At 40.2% G+C, this 27,084-nt stretch overlaps 1 protein-coding gene across 1 annotated transcript in view; it reads right to left on the bottom strand.

Moving 5' to 3' along the window:
* The window catches only part of TBC1D15 (TBC1 domain family member 15), a 34,786-nt gene extending 13,956 nt beyond the window's left edge, over positions 1-20,830 (bottom strand). The window contains exons 1-7 of the mRNA XM_065669090.1: positions 20,695-20,830; positions 10,082-10,180; positions 9,773-9,847; positions 8,892-9,030; positions 7,074-7,284; positions 2,634-2,736; positions 1,447-1,644 (exon numbers count right to left, since the gene is read on the bottom strand). Coding sequence (XP_065525162.1) covers positions 1,447-1,644; positions 2,634-2,736; positions 7,074-7,284; positions 8,892-9,030; positions 9,773-9,847; positions 10,082-10,180; positions 20,695-20,718 — 849 coding nt within the window. The 5' untranslated portion in view covers positions 20,719-20,830. The remainder of the gene's footprint in view (positions 1-1,446; positions 1,645-2,633; positions 2,737-7,073; positions 7,285-8,891; positions 9,031-9,772; positions 9,848-10,081; positions 10,181-20,694) is intronic.
* Between the last annotated feature and the right edge of the window lie 6,254 nt (positions 20,831-27,084).

The following is a 27,084-nucleotide window of genomic DNA, read 5'->3' as shown; positions in this document are numbered from 1 at the left end:
GTAGTTTTAAACAACTGCACAAATAGTACTAAGCTCGTCAGTTTCTTATACAAAGTGCAACTACATTTTCCCATGTGCACACCTCAGGTGGCAACTCTGAGGATCTATGATTGCATCCACATTAGCAAGTAGTGTGGACCAGTACAAGCAGATCTTTAAAGCAAGATATTCCATGCTGAGGGCCTGGGTATACATACTAATATTTCAGATTTTGGAAGAGAATGTATGTGTTTTTAATGACCTCTACCCCCACAGACACCTCCGAGCTAGTTTCCCGTGGACTAAAAGCCATTATGCAACTAGGTACATGCAACACAACAAAACAAGGACAATAGGAAGCTTCACTTCAAATGCACATTCCTGATACACACTAGCGCATCTTAAGAGAGAGCAGAAAACCAGCTTGAGTTCAGAGATGATAAGCTCACACAGACTGCAGCATGACTGAAAGATCAATTTACGTACACCGCCCTTAAACAGTAAAAATAAACCCAAGACTGTACGTGCTTTCAGAACTCCTAACACCCACTAAAGTTTCACAGTTTGGAGTTACTCTCAGTTCCCAAATTGCATGTTTAAACACAGCAAATTCATCATACAGTAATTCCTTACTATCTAAAACGTATTTTGATAAAGGCAACCACCAAGTCAATTTGTGTTTTAACTCTTTAGAAATCTAATGCATTTACCAGATTACAGTTAATATTATTTTCAGTATGTAGCAGTCATTACACCTTTTCTCATTAATAAACTAAGTGCTAGGCAGCAAGTTCTTAGAATCACATAGTTCATACAGCTACTGCTAAGTTAGTAACACTATTTTGAACTCAAGAAAAAACATTCAATCCAGTTTAGCACTCTAAAAATACGCAAGCTACTTATATAGTAATCACTATGTTTTCCACCTGTCTGTAAAAGACACTAATAGAAGCCTAAAGTGATTCAGAATGCCATTAGAAGTTCATTCTAGCTTTGGTTCAAGTCGCACATAAATGTGTACATTCACGCATCCTAGATGTTAATCATCCAATTAAATACTTCATTTTAATCTTTTCAGTCCTCTTAAAGCACACTGAAATGTTCAAGTGATTAGCCAAGAAAGATGGTTATTAACATCCATATCCCAATTTTACTTAACATAGCTCTAGCTGACCACAGAGGAAACGCTAAACATGATGGGTCATTTTTCAAGGTAGTGACTCTGTGTAATGATAATCCCCATTTCAGCAATGACAAACTTTCTTTCAAAGCAAACCTCGTATTTGCAGGCATAAAAATAGCATATTCTAGATGTAGCTGACAATGATCTTCTCTTGTGAAAAAATGGTAGGGCTGCATACACCACAATGACCAAGCATAAACACTGTAACTTGCCAAGCTTCATTCCTTTAAAGGTGTGCATAGAAAGAATTAATGCATCTGTTTCATATGCCTCTACACACTCACTCGTGTAATGACTTCAAATCCTGGTTCTTCCTGCTGATTTATCTTCAGCCCTGGAATAGCATCATTGAGAAAGTCTGCCATTTCTGATGGTGGTCGCCTTTGAGTTGAAGGGTCGCTTGAACGGAAACTGTCAAAAATATAGTTTGTGACTTTGGAAAATCTTCCCATTGTTACTGTGTATGGATCTTTCTTCAATTTCTGTGTTATAACAAAGAAAACAAGTAAAATACAAAAAATCTCAGATTATTTGGAATTCTTGTACTCAAAGAGACCAAGACAACAGGACAAATACTGTACATCTCAAAGTTATTGAAGTTTCATGTATCAGTGGTTTCATATAGTACATTCATTACATGATTAAAAAATGTATCTTGAGTATTAAGATAATACTGTTGGTTGATTTGAAAAATTGAACAGCAGAGTTTTCAGTAAGCATGATCTACATATAAAAGTGGATCAGATTTACTGTTTACTTTCCAGTGATTAATGCCACAAAACATCATCTTTATGCCTAGCTTCTCTACCTTCACAGAGAAAGCAGCTTGAATCATCATGTAGTCTGCTAGGAATCTCACACAGAAATTCATCTGACAACTAAGTCCAGAAACTAACGCACCTCACTCAGGAACATTTTCTTCAATTAAATAAATCACTTGGTTAAAACTCTGGCCTCATTCAAGTCACTGGAATTTTTGCTGCTGACTTTCCTAAGTCCACAAACACCACTAAATGGTAAGTAGTTTTAGCATTAAAACAAACAAACAAAAAAACAAAAACCAACCCAAAACCTCCTTTCTGCAATATTGTGTTCTTTGCTGCTGTATTTCCAACATCACTTCAAAACTGTCAGAAAATATCAAGGAAATTTTTAAAAATTCTAATTAATATTATGGTAACTCCTAAAATTGTTCCTTATTCCCTGTTATAAAACTATCTGTATCCAAATGTATGGAACAGCAGGTAACATTAACTTTAACAGCTTTGAAATAATATCACAGGGATATTAAGAATTTCTTAGAACACATAAAGCAACTAATAAGTAAGTCTACTTTCTATAGTAAGCATTCATTTTAGGACACAAACAATGCCTCTACAATGGCAATGGTTCAGGCAATATCTGTGTGACACTGTAGGTGGGTTTTTTTAATACATTTCTTCAGAATAGAAAAATCAGAGATAATACATACTTGTAATAAGCCATATGATGGTTCATCAAAGAGATTTTCAAAAGACTGAGAAAGAGACTTGTTCTGAGAATTCACAAGAAGAATCCGTTTATCCTGGGGAGATCTGCAATAAAAATAAAAAGGTTTCTATAAGCACCACTAGTTTTTCCTGAAAACATTTTTAAAACACTGTTTTCTGAAGTCACAATTTAGGTGTTGTACAATGAAAGCAGGTTTGACGCAAGATCACTCTTAGTTCTTGGCACAAGTTCATAAGCTAAAACACTACAAAAAGGACTTTCATTTTTCAAAAGGTTAGTTGTAATATTAATTCTGAACGGTACTCTTTCATACTGTGAAGAATCATGATGCTTTTGAGAAATTTCTGAGAAATTACGCTGGAAGATAACCTTTGTCATCCACATGTAAATAATTTTCTTCTACTAGTTTTCTGTATTTGACAACAGACAAAAAAAGAGCTGACAGAGGAAAGGCAATTTTGTGAGACAGAGTCAGTCTCAACACAATATATGCCAAAACTCCTTTAACGTAACAGAAGAATTGAAAAAAAGCCCACATCACCTCACACAATTCAGGAATTCTTTTTACCAATCACTAAGTTTACATTAGCATGTCCTGTAAAACATTACATAAATGAATACAAATTGCTTTTCAATGTATGAAAGCACATCAATGAATTTTTAACCAACAGTATTAAAACAGCTACTGTTAGAATAATTCTAAGATTCATACTGACAGGAGCTAAAAAAACACCACAGCCATTGTATTCTGAAACAGAACCATCTCAGTACAGTTTGCAAATGTATTTCTGTGTAGAATCCAAAAGCTAAATGAACACTATCCAAATCTGGCCTAACTCAAGGTCTTTGTACACTCCTGTTCTTCAATGTAACATTTTCTTCTCTGACAGGCTTGCACAGGCAGATGAAAACAGTAACAACAAAGGCAGTGGAACCACACTGTTCCTAGTATTTAATCTGTTCTTTTGCTCTCAACCCCTCAACCCAATATTCCATCCTTTTCCCTCCTCCAGCACAGACTATAGAACCATAGAATGGCTATGGTTGTAAAGAACCTTTAAGATCATCTAGTTCCAACTCCCCTGCCAACCCCATCAATTCATTAACCAGCTCCTGAGCTCCCAATTTACAGCTCAGTATGTGACAGAAAACATCTCAGAAGCCAGGCTGACATTCAGGCCTCAGAGCTGGTAGCTAGGCAAGGAAAAACCAAACACTTTGCCATCTGACACTAATCCATTGCACAGGCTTACTCTTATTGCTCTCTCCCAAAGTTCAAATCCACTATTTCTCATCTTTGAAAGGAAAATTACTTTTATTTTTCTTAGTACCTGCACCATCTACCATGTTATTAAAGTCAAAGATAAGAACTTTAATAAGCCTTATCTCTCTCCCATTCCAACAGGACAGGACACTGTTAACATGGACGGATATGAAATGCAACAAGCGATCTCATTTTGAGACAGCCAGACACCAGTCATAGTTCTGAGGCACCAACAATTAATGAAGCACAACTGACTTTTGCTAAAAAGCAGGACAAGGGCAAAGGCTGAATCATGTATTATGTTTTCCTTAACTAAAAGAACAAAAGAAACAAACAACTTTGTACCATAATCTCCATTTTAATTAAACGTTCTTTCTGGACAGCCAGCTGGGTATCAACAGCTACTTGGGTAATTTGGGTATCCTCAAAACAGCAAATTATAAATATTTAGTTCAAGTTCAGCAACTTCCCACACACTGATTTCAGCAATGTTCCATTTTATAAGGAAAAAAACTTTTGAGGTGATAGGAACAGAGGAAGAAAATACCTGTGACAAAAAGCTGTTTTAGAGAAAAGCTGAACTTTCTGCCTTAACACCAGTATCCCATGTACTATAAACTAGAGGCTGGGATAACAAGTCATTTTGCTGCCAAGTATTTGCTTCTGGCATCCAGAAAAGAGGTTTTGAGCTTAGATATATCATTAACTAAAGCACAAATAACCATTAGGAAACAACAGAAATGCACAGCCACTGAAGTCTGCCATTTCCACAACTTTTGTTCTTTTCTCTTTCTTAAAAAAACATAATCATCATAATTCATGATTAGACCACAGAAAAGAAATTGGTACCAGAAGCACACCTTAACTGTAAGACAGAAAGCTAAGAAAACTAAAACTGGAAGTTCCCACTCAGCTAAATGCTTCATTCAAATTTTATTTCCATAGCTGCCTCAGCTTTTTGCTTTGAAGTTCCCAAAGTATCTGCTTCTGTGTTCATCAATACTTAGAATTGCATTGAGTTGGCAATATTAAGCAGCTCAGCATATCCTAGATGCTTGAACATCACCTCAAGATCCCGTGTTACCTTAGCAAGAAACTCCATCTGGTAAGGATTCCTGGACCTCCCCAGGGTACCACTGCTGGGTCAGACCACACAAACTCTACACCACTGCCTTCTTTCAAAAACGGACACATGAGGACATTACTGCCTCACTTCATCCAGTTCCTTCCCCACCTGACAGCTACTGGTTTACACTGTCCATAGAGAAATGTCCACCTGGAAAGAAGCTACAAAGGACAAGAACTAGAAATTCACTGCGTCAAATAAAGGAAAAATGGTGACCACCCACTCGCTCACCACAGACTATCTGAAAGAGACAGTATTTGAAACAGGAACCAGAATCAGTACCTATTTCATTTTCATTCAGTGACTCACCAATAAACATTAATTTGGCATAGGAATGTGAAGTATAATTATTTACAGCACATGAACCAATAAAGCTGGAAATATTGCCTGTTGGCAACACAAACTGTTCAACATTATGTGCAATAACTAACTGACAAACACTGGACAGAACCTAGATGTCTGGCTTAAGAGGAGCTTAAGTGTTCAACTTCATAAAATGGTTTAAGGTATTCCAGTAAGTTAGATTCCTGTGGTTTTAAAAACTTTCAACCCTAAAGTCAAAAGACACAAAGAACTTCCTGGTTATGGAAAGACAAAGTAACTCCTTACATAGCAGAGCAGTATCATGTAAATATTTTATGCTTTTGAGGAAAAAAAATATGAAATATAAGCTTAGTCTAGGTGTCTCAATACTAAACACATGGAACTCCAACAAAATTAATTCAAGAATGACTACAGATCGGTAGTTCAGTACTGCACTCTGGTTATTAACTTTTCTGTTGCTTATTGCTTTTTATGTGTATGTCTGTGTACTTAACACACACATGCACACACCTCTTTAAATACTGCCAACTAAAAAACCCAGCAGCATGAATTCGTTAGCTTTAAATTGCTTTTGATAAAGCTTCCAATAGACTAACTGGAAAGAAGGTGTAAGTTTCTAGCTGACAGTTAATCACAAGAACGAAGTTTCAGTTAAGTTAATGCAAACCAGTTTGCTACACTCTCAAATGCACTCAGTAAGCCTACTTAAAGCTTGGTCCTGTTCATTAAATACATATTATGGAATTAGTTAGAAAATTTGAAATACATTGCTGCATTATACAGGCAACAGATTACATCAGGGTATAAAGCTTTCATCAACTCGCCACACAAGATAAGGGTTTTTCATAGTGTTTCCACAGCCATTTCACTATCCACCTTACAATCTGTCATCAGAATATTATGTTTTAAGTGCTAACAAAACACTTCTGAAAACAGATTACCTGTTACACTGATCTTACACCTGCTACAGGTGTACCTGTTACACTTTATTGTTTCTTCATGTTCTACCTACTCTTACTCACTCTGCTGCCTTCTTAAATTACACTTATGCCTACGTGTTGAGAGCAGAACGTTTTATTCCATTCTACATTCCTGCTTGCCAATCACAAAGGATTTTTTCTAAGTGAAAAACTTGGAGGTGACACAATATACAACAAAAGCCAAGTATTTAACACCATGATAAGGTCTAACTATGTTTATATTCATATGATTGAAAAATAAAGTGTGAAACATTCCCCATGGCAAGAAGTTACAGGAACAGAATCCTGAGGGAAAACATTTATATACAAGTTGATTTAGTTGACAGTGCTGTAAGTTCCCTCACACATCGATGTCAATACAGATATTTCACACAAAGTAGAAGATCGCAAACTTCAACACAAATTATCCAATTTAATACAAGTGGTTCAGGAAGAAGGATTTAACTTTACAAAGTGCTCATGAGAAGCTTCTGTACCCTCCAGAGGGAGCTACTGAGGAATTATGGAACTGGTACCACTTCAACAAATTCTAAAACTATTTCATAAATTGATCTAACAATTTCAAAACTTCAGCCTACATTCCAAATGCATATGTTTGAGTCACCTTGAAAACTGATTCTACTAATAAAAAAGGGTATGTAAAAGACATCAGGAAGCATTAATCTGAAATTCATTAAACCAATGATCTGTATTTTAAATCAGAATTAAGAGTTGCCTCATACTTACTGATTCAGGACAACATGCTTTTCAAGGCATTTAATCAATAGCTTGCTATCCCCGTGGTGAAAGTGAAGAGCTGGTAGTTTCACGTCATCTTTCAGACAGAACACCAAATAAGACCATCCCATGCCTTCTTTATTTTGTTTGATTGATTTCAGATCTGTCAAACTGAACACGAATGACCACTTGCTTTCGCCATTTGCATGAGCTGTAGTATCTTGAAAACAAAATGACCACATAATTTTAGTTTGATTTCCAGTGTTAGCAATTACAAATGCATTGTATCTGTCACTGTTCCTAAAAAACAAGCACAAAACCCAGCATTCATTCTTATGATGAAATGTGTACCGTAACTGCTGTAACTGCTATATCTGGATTTCTACTTGTGCTCCTCCTCCTCATCTTCTAAGAGACTTCAAAAATAACAGGCAAGTAGATCAAACTGCTCCCCTAAAGCTGTGCCTACAGTTTATAAAAGGATCCAGCAGTTAACATACAACTGCTCTATCAAATTCCAGCAGAAGGCTGAATCCCGCCAGCACCTCCACCAGGTAGTGCTACTTACTCAAACTAAACACAGTATACATTAAAATACTGTATGCAACATATTGGACACAGTACAGGTGATATGTGGTAAGACAGCTACCAAAGCAAGGGAGAAGGAACTGAAAATCTCACTAACCACTCCTCTGTCATACTGTGCAAGCATGTATACACTCATGCAAGACTGTACATATTCAAACAGAAGGGACTACATTTTACTTTACCAGAGGACACACAATTGCCAGCATGCCTGGAGGGAGCCTGACTCTCCCCCCCTGCCCCAGCCTGTCCCCATCAAATTACATCAACTGGAAATGAGAAGTGACAAAAAAGCATAATCCAACTCAGTAGTGCTCACTGACGCTCACTTTGGATGAAGATGTACTCTAACACCTGAAGATGAAAAAGCAATACAAACCAGTGGCATAATAAACCATCTTATGCCTGACATAGATGCTGATTTTAGCTTTATATTGTGCTCGCACTAAAAGCTCCTCTCAAACACAGGAGCATTTCAGGAGCAAGGACTGTGCTTTACGCAAAACCATCAATAAACTAAAGTCCAAACCCTGCACTCACACGACATAGATGACATTTAAAACCACCACAGCTACAGTGAGACAAGCACAATGATCTCCAGTTACAGACTGAGAAATAATACAGTGAAAAGCAGTATTATAAAGAAAAATACTGTGGGAGAATCAGAGGAAAAAAAGATTATTTGAGAATCACTACCCTTTCTCCCCCACTCTTCCCCACGCCAAACATCTCTACTGAGACACTGTAACAAAAATGATGCAGCTATAATATTATTTTGCTGAAGTAAAAAAAGATCATATAAAAAAGACCCACATACCACATAATTGTACATTCCATCTCCCCCTGCTGTTGCAGCATGGAAAGGCATTTGAGTAGTAAACCACTTATGTTTGCATTTTCCTTTCTAACGTGACATCTAGCTCAGACCATTTATTTGAAAGAATGCAAGAGCCCAATGCAGGTAAAGCTGCTACATCATCTAATGACCATCACAGCAAGAAGTTAACTCTAACATTTATTTTCAATACAATTCTCCACCAATTTAAACAAAAAGGGATTGGAGGCAGATGGCAGCTATTTCACCGTGATTTTTTTCACCCAACGATTCACCTCATACCGCAAACAATGGACAGCTTTTCAATTCCTAATGAAATTAATTTTACTGTATCTGAAAGGCAATTCTTCACCTAAAAGTTGCCATAAAGTAAAAACAAAACCAAACCCCACTTATATCTGAAGTACCTCCATTTGAATGAGGTTTCTTTTTAAAAGAGACTGTGGTGACCATGTCCCATTCTGCTTCATAACTACTTGGACGGTCTGCTCCTCGGGAACATTTTTCTTTAGGAGTTTGAGTCCACTCAACAACAGAACTGGAATCCTGAGGAGGGGGGGAGGAGAAAAAAGTTACTATCAAAAGAAAAAAAAAAAAAGCATGAAAACTGAGCTAGTTTCTCAGATTTAACAAGAACAGGCATCTAAATTTTCACAAATTAAAAGAATCTGTAGTATTAATATCCTAAGAAACACGATACAGTTCAATACAAGAAATCTGGACTTCTGACTAAGAGAAAAGACTTACATAATAAATTCAACATGGTACTGAAATATCCTAGCCTCTCTTGCAAATTCCACCAACACAACAAACCTTTTATTTAAATGTAAAACTTCAATCTTTCTTCTTTAGTTGCATCCTCTTAATATTGCTTAAAGACCACACATCACTGCATCTTAGAACCCACATACACTTCAATTTTTATTTTGCATTAGAACAGTACCTCTCTGTTTTCAGTCTAATTATGAAGAGCAAATCAACATAGTAGATGCAGGGGACTGGTGACTGTGATACACATATTCATTTGGTCTTTACTATTCATACAGATAGTTCCCTTCTATTTTATATATTAATCAAGTAAAATATAAATACAGCCACCTACACATGTACGGCAATAACCTGAACTGGGCTGTAGCCCACAAATGATTCCTACACGTAGCTATTAATACCAGTGATAATCACATTAATAAATTTTGCTTCCAGTTAGAAGATCACCTATTCATAACTTAATACAAAATAAAATCTCTGGAGAAACAGAATGAAGAACATCGATAACTAACAAACATACCTTTCCAGCACAGAGGATATTAGAAGTATCCAAAGTATCATCCAGTGGTCTCCAGTCTACTATTACTTCATTTTCCTACAATACAAACCATCATAAAAAAATTCAATACTCACAACAAAGCTCCCTGTGTATGATCACGGTACAAGTGATCATAGATAAATACACATAAAAATTATGAAGATCAAACATTACATGATGTTTGTTCATTTATGAAATCTTATACTTAAAAAGATACTTAAGATTTCCCAAACACATTGTGTGCTTCACCAACAAATAGATGAAGCTTCCATAAATGTATTATGCAAGTACCTTTTCTATGACTCGTAGTACTCCTGACATTAAGTTGTCTTGGTCATCATTTTTTCTGCAGGATGAATGAATGAAAACTCCTTCTTGTTCATATACAACCTATAACAAAGTGAGCAATAAAAAAAAAAAAAAACCAAGCATTTTAATTTATCGTCTTCACTCACCTACATAAGTTGAAGTGAACACCTTCACCTTGTTAGAGGATTTACTACCTTTCGTTCCTTCCCACCCCCAAGATCTGAGTCTTTCACTTGAATCAAGAAAAAGTAGAAAATGGAACTTGTTAAACTTGCTCTCTAAGCAACAATTAGACTATTATTACTTCACCATGAAATCACAAAAAATGCATCAGTACCTAGTATTTTTTAAAGCAGCAGGCAGAGGTTCATATGGAAATACTACACAGCTTGTAAAACATTAAAAGGCCTTCTTACATAGTCTGCCTTTCCCCCACTTACCATTAAGCATGTTGAAACGATAACCATAATTTAAATTAAAAATGGAAAGTCTGGTGTACAATAGATGAGTTTCACAGAAATAAAAAATTGGAGCCTTAAATTAAATAATGGCCCGATCCTACATTCTTTGCCTACATGAATGGCAAAGGTTCCATTCCAAAGGCAGAATATGTGACAGTCAGCTAAAAGAGGCTCGTAGGAGTACACGCTGCCCACATAACTTCTGTATTTAAGCATTTACAAAATCTTCACAGATTGAAAAAAAGGAAAAAAAAAGAAAATCAGAGATTTCTTGTCTGTCAAAATTCAGCAAGCTTCAAAGCTATATGCTATACATACTCTTAAAAGCTCTACAAACAATGTAAACGGGTTCTGTTTTTAACAACTCTCTAAAAGAAGCATGAGAAGTCCCTAATATACCAACCTTATATTTTGTGGAAGTTAAGTGCAGCAAATAGGAAAAGTATTTTTTTTATAACCATGTTAATTTTCAAACCAAGACACAAGCACCTCCTCAAGAATTACATATTTTTTAAGGCAAAACCTAACAATACTTGACTAATCGGAGACAGATATTATACTTCTTCAGTACTAACATATCAGTATCTCATTCTCAACTTACTTGTCAGATTTTTTAAATCCTCACATTTGCAGTCAGGGCAGTAAACTAAAAGTTTAGGTATGTAAGCTTAACTAGCCAGACAAGAATACAGAGCTTAAAAATACCAGTAAGAGCCAGTTAACTCATCCTTTCAGTTGTACATTTACTACTTCTGTTTCTCTTCACTTTACACAATTCTGAAGTGTTCTGTTTAATCACAAAAATATCATTTTAAAGAAACCTCTAGAGGTCCCTTAGTGCCATCTCCCTCCTGAAGGATTATTAACATCAAGTTACCTTTCAAATACTGGAATCCTTTTTTCCTTTTCTCCATTACAGCTTTTTGATCTTTTCTATCAAAAAATATTCTCTATTTCTACCAAATACCTGTGGTTATGTTCAGTCCCTGTTTAAAGAGGGCAACTTTGGAATTAATGCAAATTTTCCCTTCTAGCTATTTGGACCTAATTTATTACAACTAGTCAGAAGTATCAACAAAAGTGATCAATCATATGTGTCTGTATCAGAGTTACACTGATAGAAGTGGATTTCTGCCAACAGTGTTAGTAAATATTAAAGAGTATACTTTCTCAGTCTAGAAGGTATGCAATCTAGTGATTGGTTTTATTATTTTCTATCCATTAATTTCTCAGGATAAATGTTTCCTTTTGAGGAAACTGTCCTGGGTTCAGCAGTAGCAGTTATTTTTCTCCTTCTTGGTAGCTGGTGCAGTGCTGTGGTTTGATTTTTTGGCCTGGGAACAGTGCTGATGACACCGATGGTTTTAGTTGCTACTCAAATGTTTGGTCTGGCCAAGGACTTTCTGAGCCTCATGCTCCGCCAGGGAGGAGGGGAAGCTGGGAGGAAGCAGAGACAGGACACCTGACCCAAACTAGCCAAAGAGGTATTCCATACCACAGCACATCATGCCCAGGATGTAACGGGGAGTTACCCGGAAGGGCTAGGGACTGCAGGGTTGGACGACGTATCGGTCAGTGCTCGGCTGGGGGGAGTGGGGCGAGTTATTGGTCGGCTGGTGTTGAGGTGTTGTATTCTTTCCTCTTGTTATTTCCCTTATCATTATTATCATTGGTGGTAGCAGCAGTGATTTGTGTTATACCTTAGTTACTAAACTGTTCTTATCTCAACCCATGGGAGTTGCATTCTTTTCGATTCTCTTCGCCGTCCCTCCAGGAGCAGGGGGAGGACAAGAAGGGGGGGGGAAGTGAGCAAATGAGCTTTTTGGTTGGGTTTAAACCATGACAGGAAACGAAAACACGTTCCCAAAACTACAGCTGTCATGCAAATGAAAAATTCTACCTTGCTCTTCACAGCAAGTCCCTGCTCCGTGCTCCACCAAAACAGGAGAGAAAACCAAAGAAGCAAGAACATGCTTAGAAGTTTGGAAGGTATCTGTAGAACAGAGGCCTTCTCACAGTACAGGTGATTGAGCTGTTACTCAAGAGAAAAACTTCTCCAAGTTTGAAAGGCCAGAAGGCCAAGCTGTTGGGATTTATTCATAACCAGTAACAGGTGCAAGCTTGTATTTATTTTTTCCAACTGTTATGAAGCATTTCATATAACTGAGCTTAAAAAGTGCCATTTTTTTTTTGTATCACTGAAGAAAAATGTTAAGTCACACATAGATGGGAGTCTACAAGATGCAATAATGGAACTAATTTGAAGAAAAACATAGCATTAATCTTACTAAGTATTACCTAGGAAGTCCTTTAACAGCTATTCCCACTGCAAAACACTGCAAAAAAATTTTGGAAGTTAGCATTTTTGAATTATCAAAATTATTGAGCTGCTCTGTTCAGCATTACTTTGTGAGATAAATCCACAACTGAATTTGAGAATATGATTTTATAGTGGTAGTACCTGAAGATTAGCTACACTGGGCAGCTGTATTTTACACACTGTTCTTAAAATGAAGAATCAAAAATGCACCTTACAGTAAAATGTAGTTTGTGATAGACTTTTGTTTTCTGGTATTACAGTACTGACCAAGCTACTGGTCAATTCAAAGAGGGGAAAGTAATGTTAAACTATATACAAAAGTACTAAGCAAAGTATCAAATTGAAAGACAGTACACTAACAGCTAGATTTGAATAAGGAAACATCCATCAGTAGACAACTGCTGTAGCACTGTATAGCTCAACCCCACACACCGTGTGGCCCACAAAGGTATTTTTCCTCAGTGCCTCAGCAGCTCAACAAACCAGGCAACAGCAGCATACACTGCCACTTGCCTGAACAATAGGTTACTGCAGAACATGCAAGATGAGTGTCTTGAAATAACATGAGGAAAAACAGACAGCAAATGCTGGAGGACAACAGAAGCATCATTTGAATACTAATGACTTGTGTAAGGCGTGCACACAAAATGTATTTAGTGAGATCCTGGCACATATGAAGACAGTAGAAGGAACTAGATGTGAGCAGGGCAGGATAATGAAACCTTTGCTCCCTTATTAGCAGTTAAACTAACTATAAGCCCCCCCTAAACCTGACAAAAACCAGCATCACCATTACCTGTCAACACGCCCTGCATAGGGAAGCAACCCAATCTTCTTCAAACATCAGTTAACTTTTAGCCTTCAGAGACAGAGGTCTGTAATCTAGAAAGGCCTCACTATCCTTTTCAAGGGTTTTAAAGAACATTATCTGTTCAGTTAGTCAATTCTGCTTCTTGTATTATGAGGCAGGAAAACACACTACTGGCTCACCTTGGTTTTGTATTATTCATTATTTCACATATTTCATCATGGTTTCTTTTCCAAAGGTGAGAAGTAGATAGAGTCAAGCTCAATCTTCTATTTTCTTTTCATATGATTAGAGCCATCACCCTTCCTCTAAGTCTACACAACATCAGTAAGTCCATCATGAAGAAAAAACAAGTTAATGTTAATAAGGCCGGATAAGTTGATAACTAGATAAGTTGACATGTGCCTAGGATTTTAATCAAAACCCAAAGGTATTCCTCACCCCAAACACCTTTCCACCCTTCCACCCAGTAAGAAACTTGTGCTCTGCACAACCTACCAGTCATGGAAACAGAACGCTAGGGAAGAAAAGCAGCATATGTTGCTTGGACACGTGAGACCAAAAAGGCTGTAAAGCCATGAAAACCCTAACTACAGATTTTAACAAAGGTCGATTTGTTTTCTTCTATACCTATTTGCAAACATCTGTGGAACTCCCCAGAGATGAATGTTCCTCAGGTTTAGCTGCTGTTACATACATGAAAGCAAAACCCTACTGGTCCCACAATAAAAACACAAACAAAAAAGTATAGCTGTTAAAAGCACACATCAACACAACCAAAGGAAATGGAGATGTAACATGACAGAAGCTAAACAATCTCAAAAGTTACTTGATTTAAAATTTTAATTGTCTTGCAGCTGTACATGTATCAGAATTACTCAAAGGTTTTTAGACCTCTCACTAGCTTAAAGCTAGTTCTAATGCAAAAAAGTTTCCAGATTTATGCATCTATGGTATCCTTCAGTTCCTCAAATGCCACAAATCAGAAGCATCACTACCTTATCACTGGAAAAGCACTCAGTTGGCAACTTTTTTCTATGAAGAAATTACAGAGAAATTAGGAATAAAAAGTTTGTATGACTTAAGCATTCCTTTTTAATAAACTTGAAATTTTAAGTTTTCATTTTTTTCAAATATGCTCCTGAGCAACTTATGTTCATAGGTCTTTCTTGCTTCTCAAGTAAGTCCATGCTTGCAGTATGCAAGCATAACTTAAACACATTTTTCCAGCTGTCTAAATTAGACCTACTGCCTATTTGATCCAGAATCCTACCAAAAGCTAAAAATTGATGCAAGAGCTTCCAAATGCTGCTAAACCACCTTGACCTGGGTTTTTTGCACAGGTACTACAGAAGTCAGAGGCAAAGTCGCAGTTCATTCTAGTCAGTCATTAATTGTACTGTGCCACACGAAACTGCAGCTATTCCATCTCATATACTGGCACAATCTCTGTAAAATCAGGAAAGTACAGCACAAAATTCAGGAAAGCTGCATGAAGCAACAGTTGTTTTTTTTTTTAATGGTTGGCGAGTAGAGACAAGAAGGAAGCAGCAGGATGTAGGTTTAGTTTACATGCCATGGCACATGCTAGGTTAAGTTCTGGAAAACTGTTCAAGTATTTATATTCTATGTCCAGGAGAAAATAATTTTAAGTGCCACTGTTGTCCCACTAATGCTTTCTGAAAAATAAACTGTACGATTCTTAATACTATAAGGACACAGCACGGACAATTCGTATCTCCAGCTCAGTGTACTGCTTACAGTGAGCAGTCAACAGGCAATGTTTGCAGCTCTTTATTGTCAGGGACATAGGCAAGCAGAAGGCTTTCAGCATAGTACATCAACAATCACAATATATGCCAGAAGACAAGCAAAGCTTGGGCATTAAATGGCTGTTTTGACAAGCCTTGCACTACCAGCCAGTGAAAGACAACACTGCACACAAAGACAATGAGGTGTAGGCAACAAAAAAGGAGAGCTAGGATCTGGGGCTACCATAGAACAGTCCCAGGGTCCTGCCCTCCTCACCCATGTGTCTCCCACCCTACCTGTGATGGGCACCTAAGTACAAGCTGATATCACATCCACTGATTGTTCATACGTTATACTCTTGCTCTTCCCTCTGCCATGCACCAACCGCCTGCCAAATGCAGGACATTTGAGAGAATGAAGAAGCACTACAACAATCCTAGCTAGTTAGCTAGCCCATCTTTCAGATGCATTCTGTGTTCTTACCCAACTCGCTTCCCTCTTCTGCCAAAGCGTACAGCTCACAGCCAGCTCTGCTCTGCCAAGATGCCATCCAGCTTCTCATGACAGACACAGCTTGCAGCACTTATTCAGTAAATCAGCCACTGCTCTGGAATCATTAAGTAATTATGGCACTGTGCAGATCCTCATTTTAACAACTTTGCAACAGCAGTTACATTGGTTTTGCCTCATCTTAGAGAATCAGGTAAAGGACCTTACTGTGGATTCAACAGTTGAAGCAGCACACAGGCGTGCTTGTAAGGAAGTGACTGAGTAAGAAAGTCTGAATGCTCCACAGACTACAAATTAAGGAAAAATGGATCTGTGTGCAAACATTATCAACAGATATGGCAGCTGTGAAGCATCTTATTTTTCAGAATCCGACAGAAGGTAAACAGAACAAAAGTTGCAACACAGTAAGGAAACAACTACAGCCAGTAAAATAAATTCAATTTAGGAAACGGTTGTCTCAAGAGACCTTAATCCACAAAATAAAGTATCTTAGTTTAGATCTGTGCTTTAAGTTAGAAGAAATACAACTCAATTTAAACAATTTGCATTATGTTGCTTTAATTTCCACCTCCATCATTGGAATAGTTTTGGAATAGCTAAGGTTTCCCCAGAGCTTATTCACATATCTAGTGCTGAACTGTCACTGGGCATGTCAAAGTACCTACTACATCAATAACCTGCTTTCAAGGAGCAGATACCAGCACATTTGAGTGCTCTGCCAAAGCATGAAGTGAGTATTACTTGACCAATGTGACTTTTTCTGCTTCGCAGAAGATACGCTACAACTTCTGGTGAGAATACCACAAATATTGTTCACACTGTGAAAAATATGAGAAAGCTCACACCAGGAACCACATATCATAAGAAACGTTTCCTACTTAACAACAGTAAGTTTTCAAGTTCTGCCTGAGGTGCATTGACAACTGAACCACAAAGTATTACTACTACTTATGCAACAATAGGGGGAGACCATTAAAAATGCAAGTCTATTCAGGGTACCAAGAGTAAGGGTTTGAGGTGATAAAGCAATATTTCTACTGTGAACACTTCTGCAAGAGAAATCCTTAATGAATAGAAACAGAAAGAATATACAGAAATTTCAGTTATTAGTGAACTGTTTTACATTCCAGCATAATGAAGCCTTAACTGAATTCAAAAGACACAAAGACAGGTATAGGTTTTTGTTCATGGAGAAAACCTATGAAATAGAATACTTTCAGAAAGCATTATTATTATGTATATAGTAAATTATAAAGGCTGAACATAGAGTCCTTAATAAAATGGCATAACAATGCACAGTATAGGAGTTTGTGGCCCCAAATTTTACTATAAGGTGCAGCAAGACACTGCCTAGCACCACAGAATATATATATCTCTAAAATCATCTGCTATATCTGTGCCAACAGACTACCTGAAGGATGCAAAGCTACTTTTAACAGATCATATTTGAAATCTCTTTGCTGGTCCTGGCTATAAAAGCAAAACCAAACCACTTAACAGCACACACACAAACATACCACACAACTCACCCCCCAACACCACAATATTTGCAACATTACTGTTTAGTAATAGCTACACTGCTGCTCAAACACTTCTGGGTGCTGAACTGGCCAAACATCTGAGCTTAGAACTGAAGATCAGATGTTCAGTCATTTAAAGCTCTGAAGCTTTAACTTCAAGAGCAAGGACACAGACAAGTGAAAAATAACTTCTCTGACAGCCCATGTGTCAATTGGTAATTTGAGAAAGATCTGAAAGCCCATGTGCCAAAGACACTCTGAACTCCAAGAGCATAAAAAAACAGTACTGTCTTTAGACCAGCTGTAATAATAGCCTATACACCAACAGACTAAGACTGAAGTTTGCACTTCTCCCCATGCACAACTTCAATCTCATTTTCTAACACGATTTTCTATTATAACGGCAAGTCCAGAGTCAGTTCTCTGAATTACGGATACTGCCATTTGCTAAGCAACAGAAAGAAAAAATAAACCTGTTTTCATGCATAAAGCCAAAAGCACTGAAAATAAATGACCTTACTGCCAAGTCACTTGCAGAAAAAAATGACAAGTCTAAGAAAGGGCAAAAAACTGAAGCTCAGACTGTTCTAGTGCAGACGGGCATCAGTAAAGAATGAGTCATAACTCCAAAATTCAACAGCATTAACTTAAGTTTTCTGGAACCAAGCTAAGCACATAGAGAAAAAACACTGAAAAGGAACCTTCCAAGATACAAAACAGTAAGAAAAAACAAACAAAACAAAAATCCTAGGAAAGTAGCAAACACAGTTATGTGAGGTAATCAAATTTATAATTCATATCCCCCTAACATATGGGGCAGAAACCACAGACAACATGAAATAGCAAAGTTGTGAATCCCTTGATATTAGCCATGTCTGGGAAATGAAAAACAAGTGATAGAGAAGGGGAAGGCAATCAGGGTAAAAAAGTAATAGAAACCACAACCTTACATGGTTTGCCGAAGCAAGACTGCATAAAAGCTAAAACACCGCAGGCTGTCGCTGCTGTTTAATATATTGCCATGGGAATTTCTGTAACATTTTGCAGAAAAGAACATACACATTAAAAGAGATTACTTTCAGGTGATAAGATCTGCCAAATGAGATTACAGCACTCCACAAACCAACGTCGGCTACTCTTTCAGAAAACTATCACCTGAAACACCTCCCTACACAACACTGCATAGTCAGAAAGAAAAGTGTTATTAATTTAGGACACCCGTAGCTTGGAAACACACAGAGCTGCAAAATGCCTTAAGTGAGAATGCCAGGTCTGTACCAATTTACACTGTGTTTACTCCACCTCCACTGAAGTTCCACTAATTTGTGAGCACTTCTAAAATCCTGCTGCCATCCAAAGGAACAATTTGTGATCCAATGTGCTCCCTAGACCAACAAAAAAACAATCCAGCCAAAAATAGGCATACACAGGTTTATGTATTATTTCAGCTTGCTAAATCAAATCACTGAGAGATCAAATGAGAACAGCACCCAAGTGAGCAGAAGTGCAACACACAGGTGGGGAGGAGGACAGAACTGCTCCTACTGAGAGCAGTGAAACTTCAAACCAGCCCAGCCACTTCATGAAGCTTGAGAAAACACAACTGTCATTTCTTTCCTCTGTACCAAAAGACACATGGCAAAGAATGTCACTGAATTAGAAGTTGCGTTAACAAGCTGTATTCATATTGTGGACGTGGAATAACTGAAACGGAGTTTTGCAATATCTTGGAGATTTAGCCTCAGGCGAACAGCCTTTTTTTTTTTTTAAAGGAACAATGAGCACATACAAAATTCACAAACAACTAATCCACAATAGGTTTAGCCTCTGATATAAGCTATCCTAATATAGCTGCTTTCAGGAGAAACTTCCTGAAGAAGATCCTGATAAACTACAGGAGGAAGGGAAGCTGCAAAATGAAAATATTTACCATCATCCAATAAACTGCTGGACTGAGATTAAAATGGGCAAAACCAGAAGAGTAACTTTTCCCTGTATACATAAAAACTGGACATGCACAGGTACAAACAGCCAGGAAAACAGTAAGGCTACCTTCACATTAACTGCACCTAACAGCAGTAAAGAACTTAAAGTTGTAACAACACCAGCTGAACAAACTGCCTGCTCCACCAGTTCTGGTTGGAATGGAGATGGCAAACTGGCACAAGCAAGATCTCTACTGAGTTTTCCTGCTAGCTAAATGCACTCTTCAGCACCCTCCAAGAAGCACAGACATAGGTAATTACTTATGTTCTCCAATGCCAAAATCAGTACTAGCAGAAATTATCAGTTGCTGCCATATGCTGGACAAGTGAAACTGGAGACTGTCACACTCTAACCCTTGCCTACATAGAGTCAGATGCTACACTGAGATTTTAAATCCTAGACAGAAGATCCACATGCTCGGGAGGCCAGCACTGCAAAGTGATACTTTCAGGAGATGGACTTAGGGAATAAAAATATTCCTACAATAAAACCACACGGACACAAGTCGGACCTGCTGGTGGGAGAGCAGAGAAAGTTGCCAATACCTTCTCCTGGGACCTCAAAGCAGGACTGCAATCTGAATCCTCGTGAAGCTTTACCGTTTCATTCAAGAACACTCGGCAAGGAGCGGCGGCATGAAAAAATCTTTACATCCCCAAACTACCTTACGGACATGGCTTTGTACCCACCCGGGGAGAACACCAACACACTAACAGCGCGGAGGCCACGAGAAACGCCAGGAACGTCTACCAGCACCTCCGGGACACGCGGCCACGTAGACGGGACAAGCCTCGTTCCCCCACGCCGGCCTCAGAGCCTGCTCTGACGGGACCAGCCCTTGGTCCCAGGGCTGTCCGACTCCGCCGGAGAGCGGCCTCTTCCTACACCGGGGCCGTCCCTCCGCGCAGCCCGGGGGCGAGCTGTGGCGGCAGAAGCCGCGGCAGGCCCCAGGCACGGCCCGCATCCCGAAGGCCACGACCCCCTCCAGCGCCCGGCGGCGCAGCGGGATCACGGCCTCCCACCAAAGCCAGGCCCGCCCGAGGGCGGGACCGCCGGTGTGCGGAGGAGCGAGCCCGGGCGCCGTAAGACGCCCCCGCTCCCCACAGTTAGGCCAGGCCCTCGCCAAGGCACGCAGGGGTCCAGCCGCCCCTTCCCGGGGCTCCCGCCGACCAGGACGCCCGCAGCGCCAGGCGCGGCTGGGCCACCCTCGCGGGAGCCGACCCCCGCACCGCCGTTACCTTGCCGCTCGGAGGCGCCGCCATGATGCCTACGAGTGTTTATGATGACGTTGCGCTCTTCACGTGCTTCCCCCGCCGCTCCACAACAACCCCGTCACTCCCGCCGCGGCCGCGCTTCCGGCGCACGCGCGTGCGCACTGAGAGACCTCCGCCCGGGCGAGGAGAGGCGCGGCGGCTACGCGGGCAGCGGCCGGGCCTCAGCCGAGGGGGCGGGGCTCCGGTACGGGGCGGCAAGGCCACGCCCCCGGTGTGAGGGGCTCTGCGGGCGGGTGCGGCCGGTTTACCTCAGGAGCGGTGTCGAGGCAGAGGGGACATGGTGGGGTTGTTTCCTTTCTTCCTGCTCTTTTCTTTCGCATACTTTAACCACGACAAGTGCAAGGTCCTGCACCTGGGTCGGAGCAATCCCAGGCACAGCTACAGGTTGGCCAGAGAAGAGATTCAGAGCGGGCCTGCAGAGAAGGGCTTGGGGGTGCTGGTCGATGAGAAAATGAACATGAGCCGGCTGCAGTGCGCGCTCGCAGCCCAGAAAGCCAACCGTATCCTGGGCTGCATCAAAAGGAGCGTGACCAGCAGGTCGAAGGAGGTGATCCTGCCCCTCTACTCTGCTCTTGTGAGACCTCACCTGGAGTATTGTGTGCAGTTCTGGTGTCCTCAACATAAAAAGGACATGGAACTGTTGGAACAAGTCCAGAGGAGGCCATGAGGATGATCAGGGGACTGGAGCACCTCCCATATGAAGACAGGCTGAGGAAGTTGGGGCTGTTCAGCCTGGGGAAGAGAAGGCTGCGTGGAGACCTCATAGCAGCCTTCCAGTATCTGAAGGGGGCCTATAGGGATGCTGGGGAGGGACTCTTTGTCAGGGACTGTAGTGACAGGACAAGGGGTAACGGGTTAAAACTTAAACAGGGGAAGTTTAGATTGGATATAAGGAGGAAATTCTTTCCTGTTAGGGTGGTGAGACACTGGAATCGGTTGCCCAGGGAGGTTGTGAGTGCTCCATCCCTGGCGGTGTTCAAGGCCAGGTTGGATGAAGCCTTGTGTGGGATGGTTTAGAGTGAGGTGTCCCTGTCCATGCAGGGGGGTTGGAACTAGATGATCTTGAGGTCCTTTCCAACCCTAACTATTCTATGATTCTATGATACTTCCCTACGAGACTGGCCCCCAGTGGGCCTGCCCTTGGCCTGGCGTCCCGCTGGTTCTTCTCCGCATAGATTTAACAGGAAAGTGTTGGGGGACGGGGACAGCGAAGGACATGGCAGCAGCAACAGGCGTGTGTCCAGCCGGGGCTCCACAGAACGGCAGTGCTCCTGCCCGTGCCGGCTGGGCTCCGCTCCAGTGAGAGCAGCAGCCGCCCCGCTGGATCCCGCGTATGGCGGTGAGGCGAAACGAGGCGAGTTTTTTCTCATCCTTAAAGTGTTCCTGAGCCACCAGCAATTGTAATTACAACCTGCTGAAAATGATGTAAAACACATGGTATCTTCTGTCGTTGTTTTATTTCTCCTCCTGCAGTTGCACGATTTGAATATGAAGGAACTACCGGCCCATAGGCACCATTAAGCTGCACATAGACCACTTTTTTACCCTTAATAAAAACTATACCACTTTGCAATGACGGATTTCAACACATAACACATTCATATTCATCACGGGATAAAGCCAAGTCTTAATTATGGTAATCTCATCAGTGCTAGCAATCACTCAGCATTCATAGGTGTCCAGATTTATAAAGTTTGGAAGAATTCTCCTGAAGATGTCAAGAGGTTTTGATTGGTCTATACCTGGAAAACCATATAATGCATGGTATTTCTTTGAATTAATTAGCTTTCACTTAACATCTGCAACATTTGATCCTCCTGAAAGCTATAAATAAAGATTTTTTTAAAGACATTTGTCAACATCTTACCATAAAATAATTTTAGCAAATAGTGTATCCCCAGATACTGTTTTGGTTGAAGCAGATGAATGAGATGCTCACAGGAAAGTGATTTGTTACTATGAGGGAGCAAAGGCAACGCTGTCACAAAATAGCATTATAATTTGCTTCTGACTTCTGAAATTAAAAACTTCACCTAGATTAACACCCATACTGTATTTTGTACCATGGAAACGCAGGTTTGCAATTCTCAAGACAAATACCGATTTGCTTCAAAGTTGTGGGAGCCTGTTGTGACTCTTTGGAGGAAACCTGTTCTGTCAAGGTTTCTTTCAAAGTTCCTTTCCCAGGAGAAGCTCAGAAGTAAGATTCCTATCAGCTTCATTAGCCTGCATTTGCAATGGACTCCTTGAAGTCTGCTCTCTCCACTAGCATGACTGCCATCTTCTCGTTCTCCAGTCTCCTGGACTTGACCATTAGCATATTGAATCAAAGCCTCCCTCTCTTTGTAATTGTGTCAGTAAGTATATATTTATCCCATGACACACTGCTTTATTTCTGCTACAGCCATTAATCCTGATCCAAATTAAAATATTACCATCTGCAGGTAACTAACGGAAAAGATGGTTTTATCTTACTCCAGACTTTCTTGGCACCCATCTCTCTCTCTTTAATATCTTTCTGTCTGCGAGGCATACCACGTGGTTGATGCTTCAGCCTTAGATATCTTTCTGGATTCTCTCTTTCACATAGCTGGCTCCCTTGCAGACTTTTTCTTCTACAACAGCACCAAAGTGTACCTTTCCCTGTCTGTCCACACAGCTGAACATTCTTTAACTGGTAACGTTCTGTTTGCTGACAGCAGCTGACACCATTTTGATCTGTTTGGACTCCTGCAGAATGTTTTCTGCAGAAGTAATTCATCTAGCCCATTATCACTTTAATCCTCTCATCTAGCTCCTTCTGTACACCTACCAACTCTCACTGCTCTTTAGGGCCCAGCATAAAATGCCCTTCCTTGTTTTGAGAATGATTGATTCCCACTCTTATTCACTGCTGAAGTCCAGCTTCCACCTCAAGTCAACAGTGCTAGACTGTGCCTGTTATTTGTAAACTTTTCATGCAAGTTGTGTGGCTTTTTCCTCAAGCTGACCTTCCTGGAGCAAAAACTCACTTAGAAGTGCACCAAGTTGTCTTATTATTCTTCTTGTCCTAGATTAAGGAACAAAATTGGTGTCAAGTAGATGGTTGATGACCTAAAACCCCCACTGATGGTGCTGTTACACTGTCTTATTGTTTCCTTGTCTATTCTGTCTGTCTGCATCCATGTATTGTTTCTTAACTATTCTTTGATTGTTAATGGAACTAGACAGGGTTGTTGTTTTTCATATGATCGTACAATAATTTAGGTTGGAAAAATCTTTTATACATCATCTGGTCTGCCTTACTACTCAAAGCAGGACAAATTTAGTAGTTGGGTCAGGTTGCTGAGGGTTACTTTTGCTTTGTGACAGACCATATGACCTCTTGGCAGATTCAGGAACACAGCTGCAGAGGCACCCTGCAATCAGCTGAGAAGCATGATTCTCAGATGAAGGAGTGAAAGAGGGGACCAAAACCAATATGTGGGGGTTAGACATGCTCTGTGTGATACTTATATGTCCTGCTCTGAACAAGACAAGTGCTTTTCACTTTATCCACTGAGGATGGTGAAAAACTTTGCTTATTCCTGACTAGGATTAGCATTAGTGGCTGCTTCTCAACAAATCTGGCTACTTAAGGGAAGGCCAGTTCAGGATACTGCCGTGCAAGTTAACTTACTTACCTATGTTAGAGACCAAGCTAAAGAATCTGTCACAGCAGGATCCTGTTCCTTTATGAGATTTAATGGTACTATCATAATAGTACTTCTACTAGAAGTTTTTTCTTTCAGTGTTTCCTTTACTAAAAACATGCTAATTAAATTAACAGTGTCTCTAGGTTCACTGAATGCTAACCTGTGCTCCTCCATGCATTTTCCCTTAAACTTCCAGCATTCTCATATTCATTTGTACAGCCGGTCAAGAAGAATCAAAATAGTGGGAATTGGAAAAAAATGGAGGCCCCACAGCAAGGAACAGCTACTATACACCCATCATGAGGAGAAAAGAGACTTAACACAGTGGGTTTATGTATTTATGCACAAAATCAGAGTTGCTTTGCCAAACATGGAACTATGACTCAAAATAATGTCAAAAGTACTCTTCAGAAGAGGGATGGGAGAAAAAGATCACTTAGCAGGAAACAGACTAATACAGAGAAACTCAGGAAATTTTTTGAAAGAGGGAGCTGTGAAAATATGCAGGAAATGGTGAATGATTTCTAGACTGATTTCCTTAAACATTTTAATCTAGATAAAGATTATTTAATTTGTTAGGACTGGTTATTGTTGCCAGACCTGTGCTAAGGTGATCAGTGCTTGTACTAGGGAGTTGCAGCTCAAAACTTGACCAGAGACAAAACTAGCTTCCATTATTCCCTAAGAAGAGCAGCAGTTGGGGCTTTGGAGACTAGAATTGGAGAAAACAAGAATTATAAGAAAGGTACAATTAAAAAAAAAAAATATTGTTGACCAGCAAATACCAGAACATTCCTTAAGCTCAATGGAGCCTGAATGCTTGTAGAAGCATCATGGAGTTCTGGATAAGCCCTGAGCAAGAAACACAGAAAAACAATGACCTGACTAAAACTATGTTTAAAACATTCCTAATCCTAGAGTTGTGCCTAGCCCTACTCAACATACAGTTCAAAAAGATTAGAATGAGGAAGAAAAGTTCCTTCAGTCTTCAAACATAGACTTTAAAACATACATGCTGATAGGCCCATCATTTTGTAAATAAAGATTTCTTATGCTTAAATAGAATTTCTTGCATTTCAGTTTGTGTCCATTTAGTCATGCCCTTTCACGGGACACCACTGAAGAGACCAGCTCCACCTTCTTTACCCCGTCTCATAGTGTATTTTTAAATGTTGACAAGATCCTCTGAGCCTTCTCAAGACTGAACAGTCCCAGCTCTGTCAGCCTCTCTTTGTATGACAGATGGTCCAATCTCCTAATCACCTTTGATAGCCCTTTGCAGGCCTCACTGCAGGAAGCCAATGGCTCTGTTGTACTGGGGCACCCAGCACAAGACTCCAGAAGTCTCTCACTAGGGCTGAGGGGAAGGATCACCTCCCTCAGCCTGCTGGCAATGCTCTTCATGATGCAGGCCAGGATACTGCTGGCAGGTCTTCACTGGCTCATCACCAACTGCTCATGCACCATGACACTGAGATAGTCCTGTGCAAAGCTGCTTTCCAGCCAGTCCATTCCCATTCAGAGGTGCTGTATTACAGCATTTCGGTTTATAGACCTGAATTGTTCACAACACCAAGTTCCACAGGCCGATGCTGTGCTAGCAGGTTCCTCTGCCTTCTCCATAAGCCTGTTAAAAAAAACAATAGGGCAGGCTGTAGCTCTTATACTCAAATCCAACCCTTCACACACTACACAGATGGGAGTCTAAGGAGGATGGTGTCTTCAGCTTGATGGCTCACTCTTGATTGGATTTTAAGTACCCAACTACTCTAATAAGGAATCTTCTGCCACATAAAGGTAGTCACAGCACCTGAGCTAGCACCAAGTGCAAAGCCAGAAAGTGTTCCAGGCTTTCCTGTCAGTTCTGTTGCCATCACAGCTGCAAGTGTAGCTATTACTGCTATGCCATGCCAAGAGCTGCAGCAACTGCTATTGTTGTTCACATAGCTATTTCAGCAGAGTTTCACGATCTATTCCTGTATTCAGTGTCAGCTGCCCATGTGCTCAACCACATTAAAAGTTGGCCTGCACAAGACAAGTGAGGATTCTGTCAAGTCCTTCCATCACAGCCTTAATTTGTACAAACAAAACTTGCATAGCAGAATAACAAAGATAAACAGTGCCAAAAATATCTTTCCCTTTGACCTTTTTTCCTGCACATAGGAAATGGATATATTCCAAGCCTTTCTTTGACAGATGCAGTCTACGATTTTTCCAGGCTACTCCAGCTTGTCACAGATAACAAGCAGCCAGTAAATGGGGTGCTGTCCTGGACTCTGGGTGCAGCAAGACACCCAGGAGGAAGCTACAGACCAGGCTTCTCTTGAGTTCCTCATATCTGAGGAGGTACCAGTCTTCAGTGTGCGTTACATTATAGACAATAAAGGAGATACCCAAGGATGTAAATGTCACACTTTTTCTCCACATGCAAGAGGAAAAGATAAAGTTGCTTCCTACTCCACAATTAGGAGAGCAGAAGAGAGAGATCGGGCTGTGGCTACATCCACTCAAGTCAACCAAGTAAGCCTGGGGTGCTAACCAGCAGCTAGCCTTGCTGCTGTTTAGTCAGTCACAAGCATGCTCTTCTATGTAATTACACCACTTAAGGTTCCTCAGACTGATGTCTTGATACAGCATGGTGAACGACACAGCCAATCCAAGCAGGCAGCATGTAAGTATG

Source organism: Lathamus discolor, chromosome 1, assembly GCF_037157495.1.
Source record: "Lathamus discolor isolate bLatDis1 chromosome 1, bLatDis1.hap1, whole genome shotgun sequence".
Taxonomy (NCBI): Eukaryota; Metazoa; Chordata; class Aves; order Psittaciformes; family Psittacidae; genus Lathamus; species Lathamus discolor.
The sequence above is the reverse complement of the archived record's forward strand: the minus strand, read 5'-3'. Positions and strand labels throughout refer to the sequence as shown.